Raw genomic sequence first — 25146 nt, forward strand, 5'->3', positions numbered from 1 at the left:
TGTGACACTGGTACAATTGAAGAAGTTAAAATAGATGGGAGAAAGGGTCAGCCAATGTGATCAATGGCATTGTGGATTTTATTACTCAGTTTAGGATGACAGAAAAAGACCACCCGAGGATTTTGAAGGCACATCAATACGAGCTTATTCATTTATTTATTTTTGAAAAATACCAATGACTTAAACATGTCAAAAAGGAAAAAAGCTGCATAGCAACCAAGAGTTTACAACTTTGCTCTGCTAAACAATCTCACTCTCACCTCCTCAGCCACAGCATCAATAAACTCCTCGGTATTCAGATACTTAGACCTAGTGACCCTACACAAAAATTGAAGCATTTTATCATAGACAAATACAAAGAAAAGACTACTGAAACTTTTAAATGAAACTTTTGACAGCACTTACTTAGGCCCGTGGATAAGGAGTGCAAGATCCTTGGTCATCTTCCCAGATTCGACAGTCGAAACACAGGCTGCTTCAAGCTTCTCCGTATAATCCAAGAGTCTGTCATTGCCATCCAACTTTGCCCTGATAATACAGAATTACTCAAAACTCTTATCTGATGTTTTCAACTTCTGAACACATCAAAATTTTAAACCCCCGCACCTTTCCCCACACAATGAGAGGTAGGAGCACTCATCTAACAGACTTGAGCCATATTGATATTATACCTGTGTGCAAGACCTCGGGACCAAGCAAAGATAGAAGCTATGCTGTTTGTGCTGGTTTCACCCCCTTTTTGGTGAACTCGGTAATGGCGTGTTACTGTACCATGGGCTGCCTCAGCTTCAATGGTCTTTCCATCTGGGCACACCTGGAACCAAAACAGGTTTTCATGCATCCAACTCCACAGGCAAAGTGTAAGATAAGACAGAAAAAAATCACCACAGAAATACCAGTATAGATGTCATCAGCCCCAGAGATCCAAAGCCTGTTTCAAAGTTTATTAGAAGGTCAAAAAATTAGCAAACACGGTGGCTATATCCGAGAACAAGCACCTTTCGATTTGCTTTCAACAAAAGCAGCATTCACAGGGTTTCAACACAATAAAATATACAGACCTTGGGCTAAGAAGTCACTTTGCACATCCCCATCATAATTTTTGCATGCCCAAACATAACCTCCTTCACTTTTGAGAGCATAAGCAACCATATCGTCAATAAGACGGTGTTCATACCTGCAAAAGAATATTAATCAATTGAAAATCACTGAAACTATGCGAACTAATCCGCTTGCTTGGCAAGGTATCTCACCAAATCCCTGCAGCCTCAAATCTGGATCTCCAATGAGCTTCATAAACTTCCTGGAAGATGTCCTTGAATCTTCATTAAAAATTAAAGTGTAAGAAAATGACAAGAAAAAGAAGTCCTGTAGTGAAACATTGAGGGTCAGTATATGAAATACAGGTATTTTATGAGCATCTCATAGCTCCCTTCTGTCTCTTTCTCTTTTGTGTGTGCATGCACACAGATGCGCTCCAAGGTATGTGAGGGGGATTAGTTGTTTCCTTTTCCATTGATGGAAACTTAGAAAGAACAAAAAGAGAGATTACACAATGAAGGAAGAAAAGCAGCATGGCAACAGCATACCTTCCATCATATTTCTTCAGAATAGTATTTTTAGTGCTAAGATATAGTGGCCACTTTTTCTGATAGGCAGTGTTCATGGAAGCCTCAGCAAAAGCACGGATAGACTGCTCTCACAATTTAAACATAAAAAGCAATATCTGTTAAAACCTTTAGTAACTGACTTACACCAGTAACTAAGTTACCAGAATTTTTGTAAGGGCAAGTTTGAACCTCATCCGTGTTATACATGGACAAAGCTATGCCTCCAGCACCAGTAAAGTTGTAAACCTCCCACTCTGTCTTCTCATTGGGCCCATCAGGTACTGCAAATAACTTGATAATATAAATAATCTACTGAAGTATTGAAAAGAAGAATATTCAAAATATATGATGGGTGAGTCAAAATTAGCTATTTCAACTTCTCTGATATTAGCAAGCAGCTGTCGAAAGTAAAACGCACAAAATTTGAGGCTCTCTACTGAAAATAATCATATACCAAAAACCATTTTAAGTTTTCCAGGTCCTTCTATGATTGCATCAGTTGCTCGGTACTGGTCACCAAAAGCATGCCTCCCAATGCATATTGGCTTTGTCCAACCTGGAAAGAACACTAACTCATTGGTATTTTTCTTTGTTATGAAGGCAAATTTAGATGAAAATTATAGCAAACCTGGAACAAGTCGGGGAACATTTCTGCAGATAATTGGTTCTCTAAAAACAGTACCTGCAGAACACGGAAAATATATTGGCTACTTACAACCAATAAAAAACAGAACATGTAGTGGTAAATGTTAAAATTAGGGGAAAATTATATTGACCATTTAAAATGTTCCGTATTGTCCCATTTGGACTCCTCCACATCTGTTTCAAGTTGAACTCCTTAACACGAGTCTCATCTATTAAAATCCAAATGAAAAGATTCAGATCATCACAATAGCATGTTAGCCGAATCGTGTCCATTGAAAAGGCCAAGTAATCCATGTATTCAAGGGAAAATGCACACTGTCCTTCCATTAAGAATTTGGGTATATACCTGGAGTTATAGTTGCACACTTTATTGCAACATTGTACCTACAATAACAAGGGGGAAAAAAAGGAGTAAATTATATAAAGAAAATAAAGTGGCATCAACAGGTGATACATTCTTTTCATGAAAAGAAACTGGTTTAGCGCTTTAACAAATATGCTATTGGTCTCAAAAGAACATGACAAAGCATAGACTGTCATGTTTTGCTGACATTCCATGCTAAGCATGACAAAGCATAGACTGTGTCATGTTTTGCTGAGCCCATTTAAACACGTCATACTTGTGCCAGTGAAAATAAGCAGACTAAATCAAAAGAGAAAGCAACCATAACTAAAATAAAGATAAAACAATAGAATTCTTTGAGAGTACTCCAGTCTAACAAAGGAACCATGAAGGGAGAATGATGGGGCATACTTAAGAGTAGCTTCAGCACTTTCAATTGTGACTTTATCATTGGTGGCATCACGATTAGGTAGGCCAAGGTCAAAGTACTTGATATCCAACTCCAGGAAGGGAAAGATAAGCTGCAGAACATTAAAACAAGTTGCAGATTCATTATGAACATGAAATCATAGGAGCTGCCATGATAACACAATTACCTTATCTTTTATCGATTTCCAGAAAATTCGAGTCATTTCATCTCCTGCATAATGGAAATATGCATCATAGAAAACCAGAGATAACAAGATGTTGAACAAATCTGTATAAGTTCTTAACTAGAAATACATGGACAAATATTCTGATGGACAGTTCAATGACACAGATATAGATTGCACAGCTAAGGCAAATATATGCATCGCAAATTAGATGTTGTATCTAAGTACTAAAGTAGTGGCCACGCAATTTGGTTAAATGAACAAAATTGAATTCTAAACATTTAAACATACTTGAAAAAAGCTCAACTGAGAAGAATCATAGTAGTGGTGGGTAAGACTGGAAGGCCCTCAAATTGGCCTGAATATGTAATGCTAAGAAGATCATCTAGTTTTATGGAACATAAGTGTTGGGTTGTCTCTAAAACTTAGCTTGAAGGGCATGGTCTGATCCATGGTATCCATCCAAATACGGTGATTTGATAATTTGTATTATGTTTATCAATTCAAGATTACAGACATCATTCAAAGAAGCAGAGCAATTCTTAATTTTCAATGGGAAGAAGCAACAGAACACAAGAAACAATTGCCGAAAATAGGCATTAGAGAGTGCATGCGACTGTAGAGAAGGCGTACCATCCATTTCGACAACTGGGTTGGTCACCTTTATCTTGTTGAATGACTCCATTTCTCCGCCGATAGCAAAAGAGGTGAAAGGTTTGCCTTCGCTTCGAAAACTTGGGCTTTATCGAGAGAGAATCAGTGAAAGTTCGTTGCTTTCTTTGTTGGTATTAATGCAAAGGTCGTCATATGAATTGAATCGTTTCTACTCTCCTGAGAATTGAGAATTGAGAAAATGAGATACGGATGACGAGTGATGACAAAAACGTTGCCTTTATTTCATCAGATCAAAGTCTTGTACTGCCGTAGTTGTTATTTATTATAATGTGATGATAGGAAAGAAATTGCTATTTACGCTTCAAAATAATTATTCTGTATTTTTTTTTTCATATAGAGATTTGTGCGATTATTATTTTAGACTGTAAATAACAGTTCTTTAATCGGATATCCCCTTTAATAAAATAACGTGACGGTAAGTTTACATGATTGGTACACATAGCTTCATACAAAAACGAGTTACTGACATAATTTTACCTGGTCTTTTCTTATTTGCCAAACATAATTTCACCAGGTTAATTTTTGTGTTAATGTGTTTTAGGATTTACTAATCGCACTTTTCTTTTATTTCCTGTAAATACCAATCACACCTTGCATAGGACCATACAGCTGCCAATTTTCATCCCCTTTTTGTATTTCAGTTTTTCAATTCTCAATCATCCTTATATTTTCCAACCAAAAAAAGAAAAGCATTCCTTGTGTTCTGAATATTCACTTGTGGTCTGAAGAATAAACCCATTTTGCATTATAAGGAGAACTGCCTCAAGGCCAGCTGAAGTGCTTCTTTACCAACAAAACACAATCATAACCTTTTTTTATTATTAACTTTTCATATGTTGAGGATTTCAATTAAACATTGAATAGTTATAGCATCAAAATTTGGAACCAAGTGAACAAATGTTAGTCCTAATAAGAATCATTTAACTGTATGTCACACCAGACCAGAATTCAGATCCAATATAGTATTGACAAGTCCACATATATACATGCAAAAAGAATGGCAAGCCAAAAATTTGGATGCAATTTCCATCCCTGTATGTATTTTTATTTGTCCTTTACCTAGAAAGAAATCAATGGTGTTCTGTCAACGAAAGTTTTCTCTGTGAAGACCTCTCAACATATAATGATACAAGTATATATCTGATTGAGTTGCAACTTTTTGCGCTTTGTACAAGGTAAATTTCCTCCAGAGGATGTAAATCATCATGCAAGAGGAGTGCTAGAAGTACTCAAAATCTACATAAGATGAATCATTAAGACTATTGTTCTTTTTATCACCTCTAACATCTGTGATCTTTTTGTCTGCAGTGTTTGCTTCCTTGCTAGCATATTGTGAAAAGTCTACTGGCTCAGGAACGTGCGGAGGCATGGCACATCTCACCAGAGCCCAGTTCACTCCCTCAAAAAATGGGTGTTGCTTTATTTCTGTGGCACCCCTTTTATAGGCAATCCGTTTTTGTGGTTCTTTCACCAACAGTCCTCGTATGAGATTTCGTGCAACAACACTCACTTGTGGTGTTTCTGGGAATTTCAGAGGCTGCCCTACGACATTGAAAAGTGTGGCACGATTTCCGTGACCCTTGAAGGGGGTTGTCCCATGTAAGAGCTCATATAAGAAGATACCAAATGTCCACCAGTCCACTGCACTACCATGGCCCTCTCCGCGAATAATCTCTGGGGCTAGATATTCATGTGTTCCAACAAATGACATGGAACGCACATTTGTAGGCTCTGCCATCAGTTCAGGGAGGTTGCCATTAGCAGAAAGACCAAAATCTGATTTAGATTTTCGATTTTTCTTGCCTGGTAAAATGCGTGGAAAGAAATGGGATGGCTGCATACAACCATGCACAGCAAGGTCATCGTCTAAAATGCCCCCACCACCACCTCCACCACCACCACCACCACCACCATTGCTTACGTGGACAGATGATGACTTGACTAGTGTAGGATTGACAGAACAACGGAGTGAGAGATCAAAGTCCGAGAGCATGATATGACCCTCATCTCTTACTAGAACATTTTCTGGTTTTAAATCCCTGTACACAATTCCTAGCATGTGCAGATACTCAAGTGCTAACAAAACCTGTGATGCATAAAATCTGCCAAAAAATAAAACGTAAGAAACCTCTTGCCCAGTCTAAACATCTAAGAATGGCACAATGAACTTAGACATAGCATGCAACGGAATTAGAATGAGAAGAAAGATAGAAATCCACAGCAAAAATATGATTTCATTATGTTCACTTTGTTTAGCAGATTAGCAATTAAGTTGCATCATGCTTGATAATAAGAAGTCTATCTCTCAGCCTATAACATATGCAGTTCTGCACCCAGAAAGAACCATTCTTTGCCGTGCCACTGCCGGAAAAAAGAAATGATAGAAACCAAGGACATTACCATCAACAAGCTATTATAAGCTACATTATGTATACAACCTTCAATGAAGTGACTCTTGCAATTCAAAAGAAAAAAAAGGGGGTTCCGATATGAAATCTACATCCCTTACAATGCAACTAAAGGCTGGAAACGTACTGACTGTGCTGCTTCAAACTGTGAGTTGAAGCCATCAAACCAGTAACTCCAACCAAATCTCATTGATTATGCTTGTAAGGAAATTCAAAAATACTGAGCAAAGATCATATACATATTAAGAAATAAGAAAATTAAATTATCAATATTTAGCTAAAAAGAAATCAGAAGAACTGGAAAGGGTACAAACCTTGCAGCTTCCTCTGTAAAATGCTTGTTAGGTTGCTTCTGCCGAAGGGAATGCAGATTACCTCCACTACAGTACTCCATGACCAAGCAATAGAACTTATCAGTCTCAAAGTAAGAATAAAGAGTGGGCAAGAATGGGTGGTCAAGAAGTCCAAGTATCTCTCTTTCTGTCTGTGCTCGCAATAGCTTGTTTCTACTAGCAAGAGATGCTTTGTCCATGACTTTCATGGCAAAAAATGTATTTGTTCCTCTGAGCTCAACAAGATAGACACTGCCAATGTCTCCATAACCTATGCGCTTAAGAAGCCGAAAATGGCTAAGATTAAGTGGGGAACCTTTAGACATCATGGTAATGGCATCCCACCGTACATCACCACCAGTATGAGGCCTGAGGGGTGCACTAGAGGAACTCTCTAAGCTGTCGGATCGAGAGCTACTACCACTCATTTGGCCAAGGTTGGTGATAGAACTGGTACTCTTTGATGCTCCTATTGCCATTCCTGTTGAAGTGGTTAGAAGTTCAGAATTTGCAGGTGCCATTGGGCTTGGATATGGATGATGGTTGGTGGTTGGCTCAGCTATAGTCTTAGTACCAAATTCCGTTCCTTTAGAAATTGGATCCACATGTTGAGGTCCACCTGATGAATTTTGAGTTGATTTGACACTAGATTTTGCTACTCTATCCACCCTATTGGGGTCGTAAACCTTATCATTGGATGAATTTATACCAGTCTTGGCATGAGATTGCATCTTGGGTCCACATGGTGTTTCATCTGATGAACTGTAGCTCATCTGCGTTTGAGGAAGAAACAATTCTATGAAATCAGTATTCACAGATAACACCTTTACAGAACAAAAATCATGAGCAAGAATAGACATGGAGCAATTACCTCAGATGAGTCAGAAAAATTAGCTGGATTTGAAGACATGAATGGGGTAACACTGAAAACACCCCTCAAAAGAAATTCCTGATCATATCATTACGAAAATCCATTATTTCCAACACAAGATAATATTGAATGAACCTATACACAGCCAACAGGATAAATCTGTGGTCTTGAGGACATAAAAAGTATATTATACTCTTAACAACATCCTATACTAGACTCTCCTATTATACTAAACAAAAGCTAACCTTCTAACCATCCAATTGCTAAATCATTTTAACTGATATCCTATATCTTATACGTATACATTTGTAGCTCTGAAAATAAAGAATATTCATCATTCGAAGAATAAAAACCTCAGCTAGAAGCAACAATAATCTACTTATTTATGGTCATATAACATCCATTGTCCGTATGCCTATGTGAAGGGAAAGCACAATCAAGAATTCAAAACCAGTATGTGGTAGGCACGTAATGGCGTGGGAGACAGGGACAGACACAACAAAGTCAAAGTTCAAATACAGAATGATAGGCACCCGAATATAGATATTGGTAGTATCTAAAGAGACGAAATAAATGAATAAATAAATAAATGTAGAATTAGTCATATTGACGGAGGTAAGCTACGCAAGAAACAATGCAAACGCAAAAATAAAAGAAACCCATCTGAAATAAAAGATTGCAGGGAATGCAGAACCAACCAGAAATTCAATGTGGCAATTAACAGCAACAAAGCCGTGATCTTTTTCCTTGTCAAGCAGTGTTTGGGAGAGAGCTTATATGAACATGAATTGTTTGGTTCCCAAGCAATTGTCAAAGGAAGACAAAATCTTTCTTGAAATATGGAGAGAAAAAGAAAGAAAGAAACATGGGTTACAAGAGAAATGGCATTTGGGTATTGAGAGAAAGAATTGGAATGAGCTGGTTCTTGACTGGACCACCACACAAACCCATAATCAGGAGGTGTGAGAAATTGGAGAAAATTGTGGAGCAAAACAAAACTAGAATTAGGAAAACCCATATTTTGATTTTCCATTTTATAAATGAAAGAAAATAAAGATTTAGAAGAGTGTGTGAATGTGTATGTGTGTTGTGTTTTGTGTTTTCTAACTTCAGGAAGAGAGAGAGAGAGAGAGAGAGAGAGAGAGAGAGAGAGGGAAACGGTCATAGCTATGAGGATGGATGGTTGGGCGTTTAATCCTCTGTCAAGCAGTGGTCGGACTGACTTCTCTTCCTCTGTGCCCACCACTATTCTCCAACCTTGCAATCGGATGAGCTGGCCTCTCATCAACCAATGCCGAGAGGACACCTCACATATAAGTTTTTGTTCTTGGTAATGTACCCTACAAAAAAAATTTAACGATCCAAACAGTCTACTTTTCAAGTTTTCATTGATGAATCATCTTTGCAAAAAATCATACAAATTGAAAAACAATAAGGTATTTAATTGCAAGCAACAAATTCAGTGGTCAAATAGTTTCGAATTCAAGTGAATTTTTTTTTTTGCATAGATGATTTTTTAGGGAATATCTAAAAATTAGACGGTTCGAATCATTGAAAAACAATGTGTGATAGGCTCTGCAAGGAATTTATTTATTTATTTATTTTACAAAATGGCTCTACAAGAGTATCCCTTAAATAAACTCATTTGAAAAATTCCTCAATTGAAGCTCATTGTGCAAATTGTAGTCATGCATGCTCTAATAAATAACAATGATAGGGGTTCATGCTATTACTAAGACTAAGCCCTTTGAAGTAGCTATGGAAGGCAAATATCATTTTGCTCTTTGTAGGGACTAAAACTAACTTTTGGCATAACAATTATATATATTTCTTTGTAAAATCAATTATATATATATATTTTACATGAGTTATATTAGTAAAGAAAAGAAGTAGACATACAACCTCAAGTACAAAGGTAAATATTTTTTACTAGTAGTGGAGTTGCATTCTTTGAAGTATGATTAAAAATTATCTAATCTACATGTAGCTCTCTCAGTTAATGTTATCAACGTTTCTACTATTTATATTAAGTTTTGAGAAATATATTTATGTAATCGTCCAGTCCAAAACTAAAATATTCACACCTTTGGCCCTAAGAAAATGTTTTATGCTTCCACATGTTTTTAATCACTTAAATTAAAAGCCACTTTAGACACTGATAATTAAGTGATCCTTTGGTAACTATTTTGTTTTAGTTTTCTTTAGTTAAATCGAAAAATATTTTAATAAAAGGAAGAAAAATGAAAATTAGATGATGACGATTAAACTTGGTACTTGTAGTAGGCCGCAGAGCAAAGACAAAAGAAGACGAGAATAGCAACGCCTGTATTGTGAGCTTGGTGGAGAAGAAGAACATGGAGGATGCTACAGAATCACCGGCTATACACCCAGCAATAGCACCACTCTCATACCTGCTGGGTACATGGAGAGGCCGAGGGGAAGGTGGGTTTCCCACCATCAACTCCTTCTCGTACGTTGAACAACTCCATTTCTCTCACTCTGGCAAGGTACTCCATTTCTCTTTTTAGCTACTGGGTCAGTGAGTTGACTCAGTGGGTCACTAAAGTCGCTGCCTTGTTTGTTTCTTTGCTCGTCTTGTCTGACTATTTGGTTTCCAATCGATTATATTCGTGAAATGAGAGAAGCCCTTCATAGCTTACACTCAGAAGACCTGGAAATTGAACTCTGGGGAGCCTATGCACGCTGAGAGTGGCTTTTGGAGACCCAAACCAGATGGTACTATTGAAGTTGTCATTTCCCAAAGCACTGGCCTTGTTGAAGTTCAGGTGCTTGCTCTATTGAATTGTGGCCTCAAGTTTGCTTATTTATGCTATATTGACCAATGTGGCACTACCCTTTTGTTTTTCTTCTCATATTTATGGTTATTGTTGAAAGGAATTTGAGATGGATGTGCATTTAGCATTTAGAAACAACTCCAATCAAATAAAGAATGAATCTTTTGATGACCCAAATCCACTAATGTTGTGGCCATGGTATTTCATCATGTAATGCTTGTACTCACCCAGGTACAAATACAATGAATTTCCTTGTCTTCTCCTATTGGGAAATTTTCATGCTCATTTCCATCGCATCCTATATGTGTCCCAAAATTCATTTTCCAAGTTACTGCTTCTTCACTGCTCTGCTCAGCTGTTTGATCACCCATTGAAATATATTCCTTAACTCTTTGAAGATTCTAACTTTTTTCCTTTTGATCGGTAGCATCTCAGAAGTTCTATATGGATTTTGATTCTGTTCTTTTTTCCTCATTTGGACAATACATTTCTGAATATGGAATGTGCAGTTCCTATTTTGTGTATGCATACTTTTATGACAAATGAATCCAAGTTTAGCTGATAATATACCTTGTATCTGTATAGCTCTGATAATTAATGTTTCTTACTTATTTACTTTGTTTGATCTGCTGATATTATTGTATATATATTATTTGTTTAGAAAGGGACATACAGTGCAGAAGAGAAAGTAATAAAGCTTCAAAGTGAGCTTGTCGGCAATGCTTCTAAGGTAATTTAAGCTGATCCGTGGGTACAATAATGCAATTTCCTCACAATGATTCATGCATCAATTTATGGCAGTTCATAGAGCTAGGTCGAAAAAAAAACATTCTATTTAGTTTCCTACTATAAGTAATCTTCACCATAAGCAATAAATTGATATATGTATATTGAGAACTATAATTGCCAGTAAGGTTGTGAAGGCAAGACATGGGTACTTTAGAGTTTATCGGTATAACATATAAGCTCTATGGGCACAGTTGAGAGCTTCTTGGAGAAGGAAAGTGGCTGTGCTGCTAAAATCATGGCTAATGAGGATGCCTCAAGGATCTTGAGATATTGGGATATAATACAAAGATAGATGATTTTTTAATTATTTATTTATAACTCTTTAAAAAAAAAAAATCTTTGTAACCTTTCAAAAATGTCTTGGCTGATGATTTTTGGAATGTCGGGAGAATTTGCAAAAAGGGTAGGGGGATACAAACAAAAAGTATAAGAATGGAGCTGGTGTGGGAAGAGTGAGCTTCTTTGAGTTCAAGGTCTGCATATACGGAAGACAAAACCTATGTATTTCTGCAGAATTGGTTACAGGATATCAAATCCTGATTCAAGATTGGAGTCCTTTCCCTTGATGTCTTATTATACTAAAGTCATTCCGCCCTTGGATTAGAGATTTATGAAATCTAGTATCTTATCCGTGGAGACGACTAAATGTTGATAAGAAATATGAATTATTTTGATATCTGACTGACTTCAGGTATTTTGTTGTTCCATGAATTGTAAAGCAGACTTGATGGTTTTCAGTAACAAAAATTAGTTGTCTCTGTCCTAAAATTGACTTTTGAACAATTTATGATGCTTTTCTGTTTCTTGCATAGGTGAGAGAGATAACCAGAGTTTTTAAGTTGGTAGATGAAGAACTGTTTTATGAGGTTCAGATGGCTACAAATCTCACAAGTCTTCAACCACATCTGAAAGCTTCGCTCCAAAGAATCTGAAGCAACTATGTTGAAGAAAAAGTGAAGTCCTCGGATTTCTATTCCTAGGTCATTGCTGTTATGAATTTGTTGCAGCTATCCTCCAGATTCGACTATGGCCCAAAGCGGATATTAGGGGTACAAAGAAAAACCAAGATAGATGTTTGCTTTTTGTAAATTTATGGTTTCATCCCTCTACTTGGTAATTTCTAGTGATACACGAATAAGCCTTGCGCAAGCTTTGGATTCATCTATCGCAATGTGACAGACATGGTTGAAGGCTGTAATGTTATTGAAAAGTTGCTAACTTGTTTCCTCCACCATGACATGTTTACTTTTCTGTTTTGACATCAGAATGAATTTGATTATTCTTTCAATCCAAACGTGGTAAATGAAGTCATTCCGGCTTTACTTCGTAATGTAGAAATGAGATTCCCTCCCTTAGATTGTTGATCAGTCGATGAAGCTCCAGTCCCCAACTTGCCTATCAACGTTACAGTGGTGCAGAAGAACTTCTGCAGCAGCTTAAACCGAACCCTTCTGATAAAGCTGCAATCTTAGAAGAGATGATCCCTACTTTCCATTTAGGTTGATGACAGAAAAACACAAACTCAATTTTTTTCTGTGAAACTTGCTCTAGCAAGCTGATCTATGGTAGTTGGTCATTCCTTAATTGCCAACCAAGTAATGAAAGCATGCTTGGAGATGGCGCTACTATACGAAACAAGGTGCCACCACCAGTCGACAATATTAAAGTTTAGTTTTTTCAGGTTTCTTTGCCAGAATAAACTCCTGATTTAGAAGTTTTATACAAGTCACGATGCTATCCATCAAAGGTCTATTTAATTGGAGATTTGCACATCCTGCTCAAGTCTAAAGTTTAAGCCTCTATTCATATTGGGCCAAAACACATACTTGCCTGTTCTTCATGTGAGGCCTTGTAGCACGTACATCATGCGAGACGACTCCATTGGTCTTTAGTGTTGTAGATTTATATAGTGATAAGGCCCTCATATAAGGACCTATTTTTTAATCATATGATCAAATTGGTTAGTCATCATATTAAATTGGTTAGTTTGATCCAACGATTAAAAAATAGGACCTCATCTAAGGATCTCAGATAATACCCTCACTATAGAATGAGTCCATTAGCTTTTTTCCTCTTCTTTTAGGTCTATCATATTCAGTACAATCCAATATTGGCTTAATTTAGTAGTGCCACAAATCTGAGGCACTTGAGCAATATTAGCAAATGCTCCTAAAAAGTCTATTTCTTCTAAGTGGTGGGTTTTTGGCTTATAATAATATGAGAACGAAGCCATTGCCGGTGAGGCCAAGTAATGGGGTTGGAACTTGGAAGGAAGAGGTCAAAATCTCCATGTAACATGGCAGATTTGCTGCTACAAACTCTCAACATCAAGATGATGCCTATAGTGAGTCTATAGTCTAATATTAGCTGTTTCCAATTCTTGCCTTTGAAATATCAGCCTCTTTGCTCTTGCAAGTTGCATGCCACTTCTACCAAACGGTGATTATACAATTATTACTCACCATTATCCTTACTTATTCCATTCACAACTCTTTGAAATTGATTGCTTTTACAACTAAAAACCAAAAAAACAAAACCCAAATCTTTGTTTTTATTTGGTACATAGAATGTCAAATCTTGATGATGAACAGCTCATGATCTTCTCCATTGGTGGGATTCGCATACGTGTATATATGTACTACATACACATGCTTGGTATAGGCTTTGACTTCCCAACGATATAGTTTTTGTTTCTTACTCATTCTTTAGGTTTTCATATAAATAAAATAATCTTTTAATTACTAGCAAGATTGACCTTTTCTTTTGAGCATCCAATTGTGCACCTGGGTAATAATGCTAGACATACCACATCTCTAATAGAGGTGAAGTCTACTAATATAATAGGGTACCTCTATTAGAGAGGTGGTACACAATGTGTTTTTTTTAGGACCTTTCTTATTGAGAGGGGTACACGATGTAGTGATTGATCCAGGATTCGAAAGTTGGCTAGACGAAACTTACATTAAAAACTCTATGGTATGAGTGAATTTCATTAATAAACAGAGAAAAATACACCTAGTCAATAAACGTAATGAGAATTACCCTAAAATGCATCTTCATACATAATAAATGCTTATAAAAAACCAAAAATAAAAACAATAAGTAAATGCAATGCAACACAAAAATAATAGAACAAGCTCATCCAAAAATATTAATATATTATCAACAAATAACCAAAACCCATACTATACAACTCATTTTCAAATTCTAAAAATTAATAATAAGAAGAATAAAAACCCAATTCAAAGAGAGAGAGAAAGAGATAATAGGAAACTAAAGCCCTCACGAGAGAGAGAGAGAGAGAGAGAGAGAGAGAGAGAGAGAGAGAGAGAGAGAGAGAGAGAGAGAGAGAGAGAGAGAGAGAGAGAGAGAGAGAGGCTAGGACTCAAATCCAAGACCTTACTTAGAGAAGCAATTACTCTAAACTATTACATTAATGGGTCATTTGCACAATGTGGTATATAAATGTGCTATGACTAGTATTTCATGTTATATATATAGCCTTAATTTGGAATATATATTTCTTGAAGGAAAATGCCTTCAAGGGGGCAATAAAGTCCCCCAAATTCAAAACATTGGAATTAACTTCAAAATCAGACGCGTTGTTGTTGAGTGTGGTCATGCAATAACCAAATAAGGTGGACACTGAAAATTGGACAAATTGTCGAATTTAGTCTATAACATATAGAGAAAGTCTTAGGATATGACATTATATCACGGGATTATGTTTTTCGACCTAAAACTTATTTTGGGTCAACTAGTGGTGTTTTCCTTTAGTATATTACAAGATGTATCAAGTTTTAGCACTTCGAAATTAAAAAAAAGAGTAACGCTATTTGGACACACAACATTGACCACCTTAATGACCACCTTATGTAGAATCGATGTGTCATGCCATGTCAATCAATGAATGTCGTCATGTCAATTAATAAATGTTGTCATGAGGCCACTCACTAGGAATGCTATGATTTTTTAATTGACATAGCGACATTCATTAATCGACATGGTATGACACATCATTGTCACATAAGATGGTCAATTAAGGTGGTCAATGTTGTGTGTCTAAATAGCATTACTCTAAAAAAAAACACTTATTTCTAGGCTCACTCAACTTGATCGCAAAGGAATAGTAACTGAAGTGATTTAGATTATTTATATCGGCACTTGAGATTCTAGGTTCAATTCACCATTCTTTTAAGAACCGACCATTTTGCCATGTTTGATGTGGGCCAAAGGCTGCTCCAAGGCCGAAGCCGATTTGGTCCACTTTTTCCAATCGTTGTCTTCCTATAAACTTTTGTGTGTGATTTTCGCGAAGCCGTTTTAGGTTGTTACCAGTATAAATATACCATTGTATTTTGCTATTTGGGCAACCTTGTAGAAGTAACAAGCTTGTAACCGTTTAAAAAAAAATACTCTTAAAATAGAAAGAAAGGAGAAAAAAAAAGAAGAGAAAATCATCCTATATAAAAGAAGCATATGTAGAACGGAAATGATGGGTTATCAACAATTCAAAGAGACCATGAATCGTGATCAGTAATCAAGTTGAAATATATTAACGGCACAACGTGTCATGGTAATTAATCCTAAACACAAAAACAAACATTCATTTTCAGCCAGCTGGCCACGCTGATCAAGTCAAAATGTTACTCTCTCTCTCTCTCTCTCTCTCTCTCTCCTTGTTGTGGAGGGGAAGCTTGTTAGTTAATGAGGCAGTACTTACTAACGAACATTTCATGCATTTGTTTTTAATATTGTCACGTTACATTACACATCTATTTCAAACCGTGTCCCTCCGACAAGCACCTAAAAACTGTTGTTTTAATAACATACATGAAATTTTTGCTTGTTGTAAAATTAATGACTAAACTGTTACATCATTAAGCTAACAAAGTGATCTTATGATAAATCCCACATGAGTCATGAGAGAGAGAGAGAGAGAGAGAGAGAGAGAGAGAGAGATGATTGCATATCAACCATATTCCTAGGCTACATATACTCATTAGGAAATTATGAGGCAGACCAAAAAAACAGAGAAAAAATAAAGGCGCCTCCCTTTACGGTTTTCAGCCTCACACTATCTTTGATGTTAGACCACCCCAACCTCCTCCTACTTTTGGGTTTATTGGTTAGTTTTTCTACTTTGTTTACCAGGTGTTAATTAGGCACCCAAAGCTCACAACAAGGGCCTTAACTGCAAACCCATAACCCCAGGACCTAAATTTAGCTCTGTTCTGTTTCTCCTCCCTTGTTTTTAATCATCCCCGTTTCTTACATTTTGCCAAACTGCCTCTGTTTTCTTCCCCCTTGTTTATTGTTTCATATCAAATTTTTGGAGATGAAGTTGAGGTCAGGTTCAACCCTCTTCTTCATCTTCTTGCTCTCTGCCATCCATGGCCTTGCTTTTGCTCATGCAGATCATGATGAGGAAGATGGTGACAATGGTGATGAGATGAGGCTGGAGATGATACACAGGTACTCTCCACATGCCAAAGACCATGGTGTGCATGTAGAGATGCCTCCAACCCAGCAAGAGCTCATCCAGGAGCTATACCGCCACGACGTCTTTAGACTTCAGATGATGACCCAAAAGAGGCAACAAAACGGCCATGATCAAGGCCTCAACAGCAGCAGCAGCAGCAGCAACAGCACAAGGCGAATGGATATGCAAATAAAAGACTCCATGGTAATGCCGATGAATGCCGGTTGGGATTATGGTTTCGGGCAGTACCTGGTGAAGCTCAAAGTAGGAACACCTTCCCAGAAATTCTTGGTGATTGTAGGTACAGGCAATGACCTGACATGGGTGAAATGCCGAAGCCACTGCGGTAAGAGTTGTGGCATACGCAAAGGCAGGATAGAACGCAATAGGTTGTTCAATAGAGATCGCTCTTCTACATTCAAACCCGTTCCATGTTCTTCTAAGATGTGCGAGTCCGATCTTGCCAACATGTTTTCTCTCAATAAATGCCCTAGCCCTTTAAGCTCTTGCAGATATGAATACAGGTACATTTCTTAATTTCCCATGTTCTTCCATAATCAATCTCTCTCTCTCTCTCTCTCTCTCTCTCTGCCTATTGTTTCTCTGTTTTGGTAATGAAAATGCCAATTTGAACAAAGACCCTGTCTCCAGTTTCGGATGAGGTCCAGAAATCTGGTACCCGATTGGGATGAGATAATAATTTTCGTGAATTATGATCCGATGGATTGGTGAGAAGAAACTTTTGCGGTAATTTTGGATTGGAAATGGAGGAGAAAATCCAATCCAAACTAGAAGTAGTTGGAACATGTGCCATTTCTGAAATGCATACGTCCACTTAGTTTTTAAAGCCAACCTAAAAATTAATAGAGCTTGTATTTATTTGAAGGGGGTTGGTTTTGGCTGTGTTAAAGAATACTAAATACCAAAGTGAAGTCGGCATACAAACGTAAATATGTGGTCATGTGTTAGTCCAGGAGTTATAAGGGTCTTTCGTTAGCATCATCATTTTCATATATCCATTATTGTTCATGGACCATTTTGCTGCGAAAGTTGGAAATAACCCCAGAATTAGTTGTAACATTAACAAGTCTAATGAACAATCAGATACAATTGATTGTGGAGTACCCCAAATTCATCAGCTGCAGAAGATGTAAGCGCTGCCTTTACCTACATCCAGCAGAAGATTTAAATGGGAGTTATTGTAAGTAGGGGTGAGGGTCACATGACTCACATTTCTCTACCAAACACATAAACTTGTGTCCTTGTTAGGATGTGTTTGCGGCTGCAATGGTAGCAATGCCATTTCTAGTAACGACATAATCTTTCGAGGGTTAGAGTTTTGATTGCAGAAGATCTTAAATCTTAATCTCTCCTTATTTCGTTGTTGTGTTGCAAGGTGCAGGGTGAGGTTGCGCCTATATATGTTCTGCTCTATTTACATTTTTTTGTCTCGTCACGTGTAGAATGAGACTGCACATGAGGGAGGGTGTTAACATGATATACAATGTCGGCCTACTGCCTAACAACTTAAGTTTTCTTGCATAATCTAACAATGCCAAATTAATGTTACTCATTTTTTTGGATGACCAACAATTTAATATGTTTTATTTATTTATGTTATTTTCATCAGCTACGCGGAAGGATCTTCTGCATCGGGAACCTTTGGCACCGATATTATAAGAGCATCCCTGTCAAATGGTAAGAGAACCAGAATGAAAGATGTGCTAATTGGTTGCACGGAAACCGTCTTAGGCAAAGGAGGCGTCAAAGGAAGTGATGGCATGTTAGGGTTTGGATTTGGCAGGTACTCATTCGCAACAAAAGCAGCTCTAAAATTTGGTGGCAAGTTGTCTTATTGCCTGCTTGATCACATGAGCCACAAGAATGTCACAAGTTATCTCACATTTGGAGCCAACAAGAAAGCTGTATTGCAGGGCAAAATGAGCTACACACAGCTGATTTTTAGTGACCGTAGTATAGGTTCGATTTACGGCGTACACCTACAGGGGATCTCCGTTGGAGGCCAAATGTTAAATATACCACTCCACATATGGAACCCAAAACTTGATGGTGGTACCCTTCTTGATTCAGGCTCAAGCCTAACATTTCTGACCAAGCCAGCATACAAGCCTGTCATGACTGCCTTGACAAAGCCTTTGACAAAGTTGAGAAGATTGCCATCAGGAGGCGATGGTTTTGACTTCTGCTTCGACCCCAGAGGATATAGAGACCGTTTGGTCCCAAAGTTGGTGTTTCATTTTGCAGGTGGAGCAAAGTTTGCGCCACCAGTGAAGAACTATGTTATTGATATAGAGCCTGGGAAGAAGTGTATTGCACTTGTCTCAGCTACTGAAGGCCCCTGTGTTATTGGCAACATATTGCAGCAAAACCATTTGTGGGAATTCAATTTGGTGCGGAAAACCTTGGGTTTTGCTCCTTCAACCTGCACCTAGTTCTTTTTTCTTTTTTTGTTTGTTGCTTTTTTGCTTTTTCGAAATGGGAATTGGAATTCATGTTCTTGTAATTCTTTCCTCCCTCTTTCTTCTCATATATAGTTGTGAAATTCATTGCAGTTCTTCTTGTTACATCTTGTGATTGATCATAAATCATAATTTTCGTTTTTTTTTAATACTCTTTGTATCAATTATGAATAACAAAAATAATAAAATAAGAAGAATAAAACTTATAATATCAGTTTCAATTCAACAGACTAAATATAAGTTTCAAATTCGAATCCTCTCTCTTTGATCCATTAATAAATTTAAATAAAGAAATTCAAGTTAGAGAATATATATAAGTGTAAAACTAATGTTGGAACTGATAGATGTGAAAGATAATTTGGAAAGTGTGAATTGATCATTGTCTCAAATGTAGGATAATTTGGCAAGTGTTAGTTATGTCCAGTGAGTATGGTGGTTTTTCAACAGACTTCCTGAGTTTGATTGTCTCAAAATCTATGCTGAGAAGCAAGTGTGAATTGATGGTCTCAAATGTAGGAAGTGGACATACAATTATTGGATTTGAATGCGTAAACGAATTCATTATCTGCACGCTTAAGTTTCTAGATTTAGTTAAGAAGATCATTTACATTTAGCTCTTTTATCACGTGATAAATTTAACGAACCAAAATAAGAATGAATGAGCTCTGTTCTCGAAACGAGTATCAATGATTGAATCTGCATTGAATAGTGAAGATAGAATTATGTAAGTGTGAACGATTGGCATGTCGACATGGGAAAGTGAACACAGAATTATTAAGCGTAGATTGTTTGTTTTTTAGTCCACTTGAACACCACCTGTTTTTGGATCCCCATAGATATTCTACTGAATATCATATGATATCTTCCAAAACAAAATGTGCAAAAGCATCCAACAAGACAGAAATTTCATGCAATTGGCATTTCATGATTAATCAGTAGCAGTGAGCTTCTTCCTTCCTATACAAACATGAGAGAGACCAACTCCGGACGTGCACGCTTATCATTGATTGCTTGCTTGCTTGGTTAAGACTCACTTATCAAATTGTTCTTTGTTTGTCGTTAATAAGCATGAAAGTATCCTTGTAGGTCCCAATTGATCTAATAAGACGGCATTAATTTATGATCCTGAACGGTTTCAGACAAATGTATTGCGTTAAGCAAGTCATCCATATTGCACGAAGGACGTCTCTTTTGCATTTTTTTTAATCGACGGAAGGGGAATTTGAACTTGGAAACCTCTTTTACATTGAGAAGAGGATTATCACTCAACTAATTGCTAGTTGACAATCCCTTTCACTTTGAAGTTTATACATACCATAATTGCTCAAAGTAGAATTGTCAAAGTCATTGTCGATGCAACCTAAATTGTATATGGGGTTTTTAGCTCAAGTAGTTGGTGACACTATAATGACAAGAATTTGACTCTCGCTCTTCTCCTCTCCTAAATTCAATAGAGATAAAGTTATGTTCAAGATTATCTTAGACAACATAAATCGTTGTATCTGATCCAGTAGATGAAGTTGAATACGTAGAGAATAGAATTTAGAACCTGCATGATCAGAGGAAGGGTATTATGTAAATTACATAAATTAAGGCGCTTTACCCTTTGCCACCAACTCTCATCTCTCATCACCACTTTTATCATTTTGTGATAATTTAGCCATCACTTTAAACACAACCAATCTCAAGATGTAAACGTCTATCTACTCCATGTGCATCGGGGCCAAGCTCAATTGTTTGCTTTCTGTTTTTTTACATTAATAATACAATTATCAGGAACTTTGGTGTCGTCTTCTCTCTCTTTGCCTGGACTTGGCCCTTTTTTTAGGAAAAAAAAAAAAATTAAGAAAGAAAAAACCCATATAGTTGTGGCCTAGACTTGGCTATGGTCTTATGGATGAGTGAGACCAGGGTTTGGCTTTGAGCAAAGTCGTGGTTTGGACATGGGAGCAGGTAAGATGCTCGTATAATCAACTTCAACCCTTCCAAATAGATGAATCAAGAGACTAAGTACAAATAACTCAACGCGAGAGTAACTCGTTACACAATCAAGTTAATATTTACAAAGGACAAGAGAGATTTTTATTTTATTTTTAGGACAAGAGAGATTTTTATTTTATTCTTTGGCCTGAAAAGAAGGAGAAAATAAGCTACCACATTTGCATACATACACACCCATAAGCACAATTGGGAAAATTTTGGATTTTTTTTTTCCTATGTCTGGTGTGTTATTGATCACATTGTTGGGTGTATTTAGAAGCTCCTCTATTGAAATGGATTTGGGTCCTCTTGTGGTGGAAAACAAAAGTTGGCCTGTTGAAAACAATTGGGTCTTTCTGGTCATGGCCTCATGAGTCCGTTTAAAAGAAAAGCAGTCGCGCTTTTGTACAAATCATTATTCCAAGTCTTTTGGTTCTTCAAACCATGTAAAAAGAGTGGATGAGCGAAATTTGCTCGCAACTCTCAGACCAAGTTTGTGAATGGCTTGATTGCCATACAATACAAAGCCAGAAATAGGGGGCATGATTTGAGACAAATTTTTGAGGAAAATTGTTCGTATTGATATTCAGCATAAGTTTGGATGGTGAAGATTCACATCAATTCAGCCAATGGTTTGACTACTTCTGCAAGGAGGCATACAAACGACTTGTAGTTTTATATATACAAGTGGTTGGTGAGTTTACAGTCTAATGTTGTTTCTAAATTTCATGGTTTGCACTTGCACTTTTCAAGCATTGTTGCTCAGTCTGTTGAAAATATAAATTCGTTGTGTTAACTGACTGACAAGGAAAATTACAGCAAATATATGCAGGCATAATTTGAGGCTTTTACCTACACCATTCATTGACAACAAGGAAATTACAATCAGTAACGTTAAAGCATTAACTAGTTAATAAGTTAATACGATACTAACCACTCGTTGTGACATACTCCATATTATAATTTCATTATTAGAAATGTTCATTTTTAGGTTCTCACTAAAGATAATCATCATAAAAATTTACTCATCTTAGAAGAAATTGTTTAGCTATTTGCTCATTATCTTGAATATCTTTCATCGTTGATCGAAAGTATTGTGTTTGTCTATTTGTGTGAATCACAGTTAGATAATTAAATGCTTTTCAACTTGAGTGAATTTTATCGGAAATATTTGATGTGGACGTAAACAAGAACAAATAATGTGTATGTGTTATACTGCAGAATGAGTCCAAGTGAGTGATTAGTGTCATGAACTTACTAACTAATTGATGCTTGAGCACTAGAGCCTTACTTTGCACAATAAAAGTATCCAAGTGGGTTGAGCTTTGGGAGTATAGTTTGGCCCTTGGGGCTCAACAATAATTCTCCAGGCTTGGCCGATATATGCTAAATGGAAAGCGATCCAAGGAAAGGAAAGGGGTAGTGACAACTCTATCTTTCCCATTTTTGTTCAACACCTAACAATTTGATTAGGACTTTCCCATTTCGGCTTAGTATACTGATAAAAATTCACAAAATTATATTAAAAAAACCAATCCTGGTTGAGTTGACTGAGGGCTATTAGGTGTTGGTGTGTATTGATCAAATTGTTCGGTGCATTTACACTGCATGCCTCATGGCAATGGCATACATAAGATAAGACAAGGGTGTGGTCAAAGTTCAAATAATTTTGGGGTTCTTGGTGTCATTGGGGCTTTGCTTAGTTTTGCGTACGATTGACAATGTCGACAACACAAAACAAAATTCTATATATATAAACCAAACCATGTAATCCATCAGTTCATATAAATCATCATTTCTCATTTTGGATGGGTTGAAAACAAATAAAAATATATATAAGACAGCTATTAAACCTTACCTTAATTGGAAGAGTTTGTGTTGGCTAAAGGAGGTAAAGGGATGTGTTTGTCTTCATGCGGAATTAAACATTGTATATTATTATTACAAATCGAAATCACACCATCTTCAACATACCTTTACATAATCCATACGCAAACATAATTGAGAAGAAGATAAACACATGTTTGAGGATTTGAAGCATCTCCCCATAAATGCATCTATGAAGGTGCTTAATTTAATTTATTTATTATAATAATATTATTATTCAACTTGCTGATTAGGGTTTTCTGTTTGCCAAAGTTAGGAAGTGAGAGGGGAGTTTTCACACACAAACTGCCAAGATGCCACAAAGGTTCGAACCTGAAACCACTGATCTGCAATTTAAGATTTTTTTTCCACTAGGCTATACCTGTTGGCAAATTTACTACTTAGGATTGAGTCCATTTAACCAACACATGTTTAATCCAAAATGATCAGTTTCAGGGTTCGCTTGTTTTCCATCTTATTTCCCTTTTGCAATGGTTTTGTCCAATTAATTAGTACAAAAACCTAATTTAAATGGTTTGAAATGTATATATTATCCAGTTCAATATTTCAGTGTTGATGAATCTGTACACGCACCATCTGTTATAAGCCAAACGTGGCACCCCAGCCTCTCTTAAAAATTGGGTTCATAATAAATTGGGGCTGGCCAACGTCCATAGTTTTAAATGGTTGAAATTTGGATGGATGGATGGATGGCTGGGAAGGAACCCTTACCCACTAAGAAAACTTTGACAAAATTTGCCTCTCTCTCTCTCTCTCCTTTTTTATTTTGGGGACCTTCTTCTAGTTCTAGATCTCTGGCTTTTCAGAAATGTCCAAACACAAAGTAAATTATTAAACTTGTTATTATTTTTTTGGCTGAAACTAAATTATTGAACATAAATTCAGGTATGTTTTAATACAATATTTTCAAATATTCAATGCCAAGCTGAAGCCTAAAGCATGGTGGTAGCTTTATATTTTATATCAAAGTCCAAGTTGCACCACCTCCATTCCATACCTTCTTTTAATATATTAATCCAAACCCTATGATTTGATGTTGCATTTGCACCTGCTTGTTGCATTTTTAAACTCTTGATCGATGACTTTCCACAATTATTTGATCAGCAAGTTAGAAGAACTCAACCAAACTTTCCAGAAAAAGAGGGTTGTGATATCTTTTTCTCGGTGTTAATTTCTAGGTAAGATCGATTTGCTATATTCTAATGAAATTTCTCTGCAGTTTCCAGCATGACTAGAAATTTATAGCTGCATAGGAGCTCTCTCTCTCTCTCTCTCTCCAAAAAAAATAAAAATAAAGTAGGAGCTTTTGCTGAAGCATCTTTTGTGGCATCAAATGAGTCTGGTTTAGCAGATAAAAAGGAGCATATATAAAGTCCAATGATAATGCGCCTGTTTTAGGAAGGCATCTCAACTGGGACATGTGGATCAATGCGTTTCAAGTATTCGAATAAACTAAGGAAGGTAGGTTGACGAATATTGGAACACATGGTTACTACTAATCATGGTCAATGAAACCTCATAGGCTCCGGCTTCTCTTCTAATTCCAACTTTGTCGACAATGATGATTTGATCTAGTGACATTTAATTCCGCTTCGTTGTATAACTCCAATTTGGTTCAAATTTGAAGAAATATTTTTTCTATTAAAACTAATGTCTATACAATTCGATTTTGATCCAACTATTAATTATGTGTCAACTTTCATCTCATGCTCACAGATGACCATAAGATCATCATTCACTTTGAGAAATTGGGTCCATATTTCTTTATTTTTCTCAGTGACCCAACTATATGTTATGTGATGGAAATTTCATGTTCATTTGGTTATATAGAATTCATGGGTAAGCTTCGTAAAAATATAAATTTGTAGAAGATGAATTATTATCAAGACATATCTAAAATCCCCAGAAAAATAAACACAAAACTGGATAAAGAGTGAGCAGAAGAAAATAAAAAAAAATGGATGATGAGGAATGAAGAGAGCATAGTAGACAAGGTGTGGGTGGTGGAAGAGACGTGAGCAACCATTGTTTTTATACAGACCATAATGAATTGAATGGTTTTCATTTCACCACGAAAAAGAAAAAGAAACAAGAAGAAGAAAATAGAGATAGTGATATTTTATGATATGAATTGGTGCATGGACTGGTGAATGGTGATGACGCGCATGATGATAGATAGGTACAGAAAATATATCTGAAATTAATTATAATAGAATAAATAAAAGCAGTAGTGTCATAATTGATGAATAATGAGAT

The 25146-nt window shown here is 36.5% G+C and overlaps 4 protein-coding genes across 4 annotated transcripts; 2 read left to right on the top strand and 2 right to left on the bottom strand.

Moving 5' to 3' along the window:
• Positions 1-120: 120 nt before the first annotated feature.
• Positions 121-4102, bottom strand: LOC103325562 (isocitrate dehydrogenase [NADP]). The gene is made up of 15 exons (XM_008227752.3): positions 3825-4102; positions 3195-3238; positions 3010-3119; positions 2602-2639; positions 2387-2464; positions 2239-2292; positions 2065-2166; positions 1800-1891; positions 1590-1693; positions 1254-1322; positions 1062-1177; positions 897-931; positions 672-814; positions 406-528; positions 121-318 (listed from the first exon to the last, which is right to left on the bottom strand). The coding sequence occupies exons 1-15, from the start codon at positions 3874-3876 to the stop codon at positions 225-227; spliced, it is 1254 nt and encodes a 417-aa protein (XP_008225974.2). The 5' UTR covers positions 3877-4102; the 3' UTR covers positions 121-224.
• Positions 4103-4878: 776 nt separating this feature from the next.
• Positions 4879-8613, bottom strand: AGC1.7 (AGC kinase 1.7). The gene is made up of 4 exons (XM_008227753.3): positions 8176-8613; positions 7478-7555; positions 6589-7379; positions 4879-5968 (listed from the first exon to the last, which is right to left on the bottom strand). Exons 2-4 carry the CDS (start codon positions 7514-7516, stop codon positions 5086-5088), a joined length of 1713 nt encoding a protein of 570 aa, XP_008225975.2. The 5' UTR covers positions 7517-7555; positions 8176-8613; the 3' UTR covers positions 4879-5085.
• A 1117-nt stretch (positions 8614-9730) lies between these two features.
• On the top strand, positions 9731-12279 carry LOC103325565 (nitrobindin heme-binding domain protein). The gene is made up of 4 exons (XM_008227754.2): positions 9731-9984; positions 10123-10263; positions 10934-11002; positions 11874-12279. The coding sequence occupies exons 1-4, from the start codon at positions 9832-9834 to the stop codon at positions 11991-11993; spliced, it is 483 nt and encodes a 160-aa protein (XP_008225976.1). The 5' UTR covers positions 9731-9831; the 3' UTR covers positions 11994-12279.
• Positions 12280-15984: 3705 nt separating this feature from the next.
• Positions 15985-19172, top strand: NANA (Eukaryotic aspartyl protease family protein). Its single transcript, XM_008227755.3, has 2 exons — positions 15985-17067; positions 18174-19172. Exons 1-2 carry the CDS (start codon positions 16400-16402, stop codon positions 18994-18996), a joined length of 1491 nt encoding a protein of 496 aa, XP_008225977.2. The 5' UTR covers positions 15985-16399; the 3' UTR covers positions 18997-19172.
• Positions 19173-25146: the final 5974 nt, after the last annotated feature.

The sequence above is a fragment of the Prunus mume genome, linkage group LG3 (assembly GCF_029339155.1).
Source record: "Prunus mume cultivar Tortuosa linkage group LG3, ASM2933915v1, whole genome shotgun sequence".
In the NCBI taxonomy this organism is placed as follows: Eukaryota; Viridiplantae; Streptophyta; class Magnoliopsida; order Rosales; family Rosaceae; genus Prunus; species Prunus mume.

What these genes read in the sequence shown, in the direction of transcription:
- LOC103325562 (XM_008227752.3), bottom strand. Translation starts at nt 3,876, where the DNA reads ATGGAGTCATTCAACAAGATAAAGGTGACCAACCCAGTTGTCGAAATG. An exon ending in GTGTGCAACTATAACTCCAG is followed by an intron (nt 2,465 to 2,601) that starts GTATATACCCAA and finishes GGATTTTAATAG; the next exon opens with ATGAGACTCGTGTTAAGGAG. An exon ending in AAAACTTAAAATGGTTTTTG is followed by an intron (nt 1,892 to 2,064) that starts GTATATGATTAT and finishes AGTTATTTGCAG; the next exon opens with TACCTGATGGGCCCAATGAG.
- AGC1.7 (XM_008227753.3), bottom strand. Translation starts at nt 7,516, where the DNA reads ATGTCTTCAAATCCAGCTAATTTTTCTGACTCATCTGAG. An exon ending in ATTTTTCTGACTCATCTGAG is followed by an intron (nt 7,380 to 7,477) that starts GTAATTGCTCCA and finishes CCTCAAACGCAG; the next exon opens with ATGAGCTACAGTTCATCAGA. An exon ending in TTTACAGAGGAAGCTGCAAG is followed by an intron (nt 5,969 to 6,588) that starts GTTTGTACCCTT and finishes ATTTTTTGGCAG; the next exon opens with ATTTTATGCATCACAGGTTT.
- LOC103325565 (XM_008227754.2), top strand. Translation starts at nt 9,832, where the DNA reads ATGGAGGATGCTACAGAATCACCGGCTATACACCCAGCAATAGCACCA. An exon ending in ATTTCTCTCACTCTGGCAAG is followed by an intron (nt 9,985 to 10,122) that starts GTACTCCATTTC and finishes AAATGAGAGAAG; the next exon opens with CCCTTCATAGCTTACACTCA. An exon ending in CTGGCCTTGTTGAAGTTCAG is followed by an intron (nt 10,264 to 10,933) that starts GTGCTTGCTCTA and finishes TTATTTGTTTAG; the next exon opens with AAAGGGACATACAGTGCAGA.
- NANA (XM_008227755.3), top strand. Translation starts at nt 16,400, where the DNA reads ATGAAGTTGAGGTCAGGTTCAACCCTCTTCTTCATCTTCTTGCTCTCT. An exon ending in TCTTGCAGATATGAATACAG is followed by an intron (nt 17,068 to 18,173) that starts GTACATTTCTTA and finishes TATTTTCATCAG; the next exon opens with CTACGCGGAAGGATCTTCTG.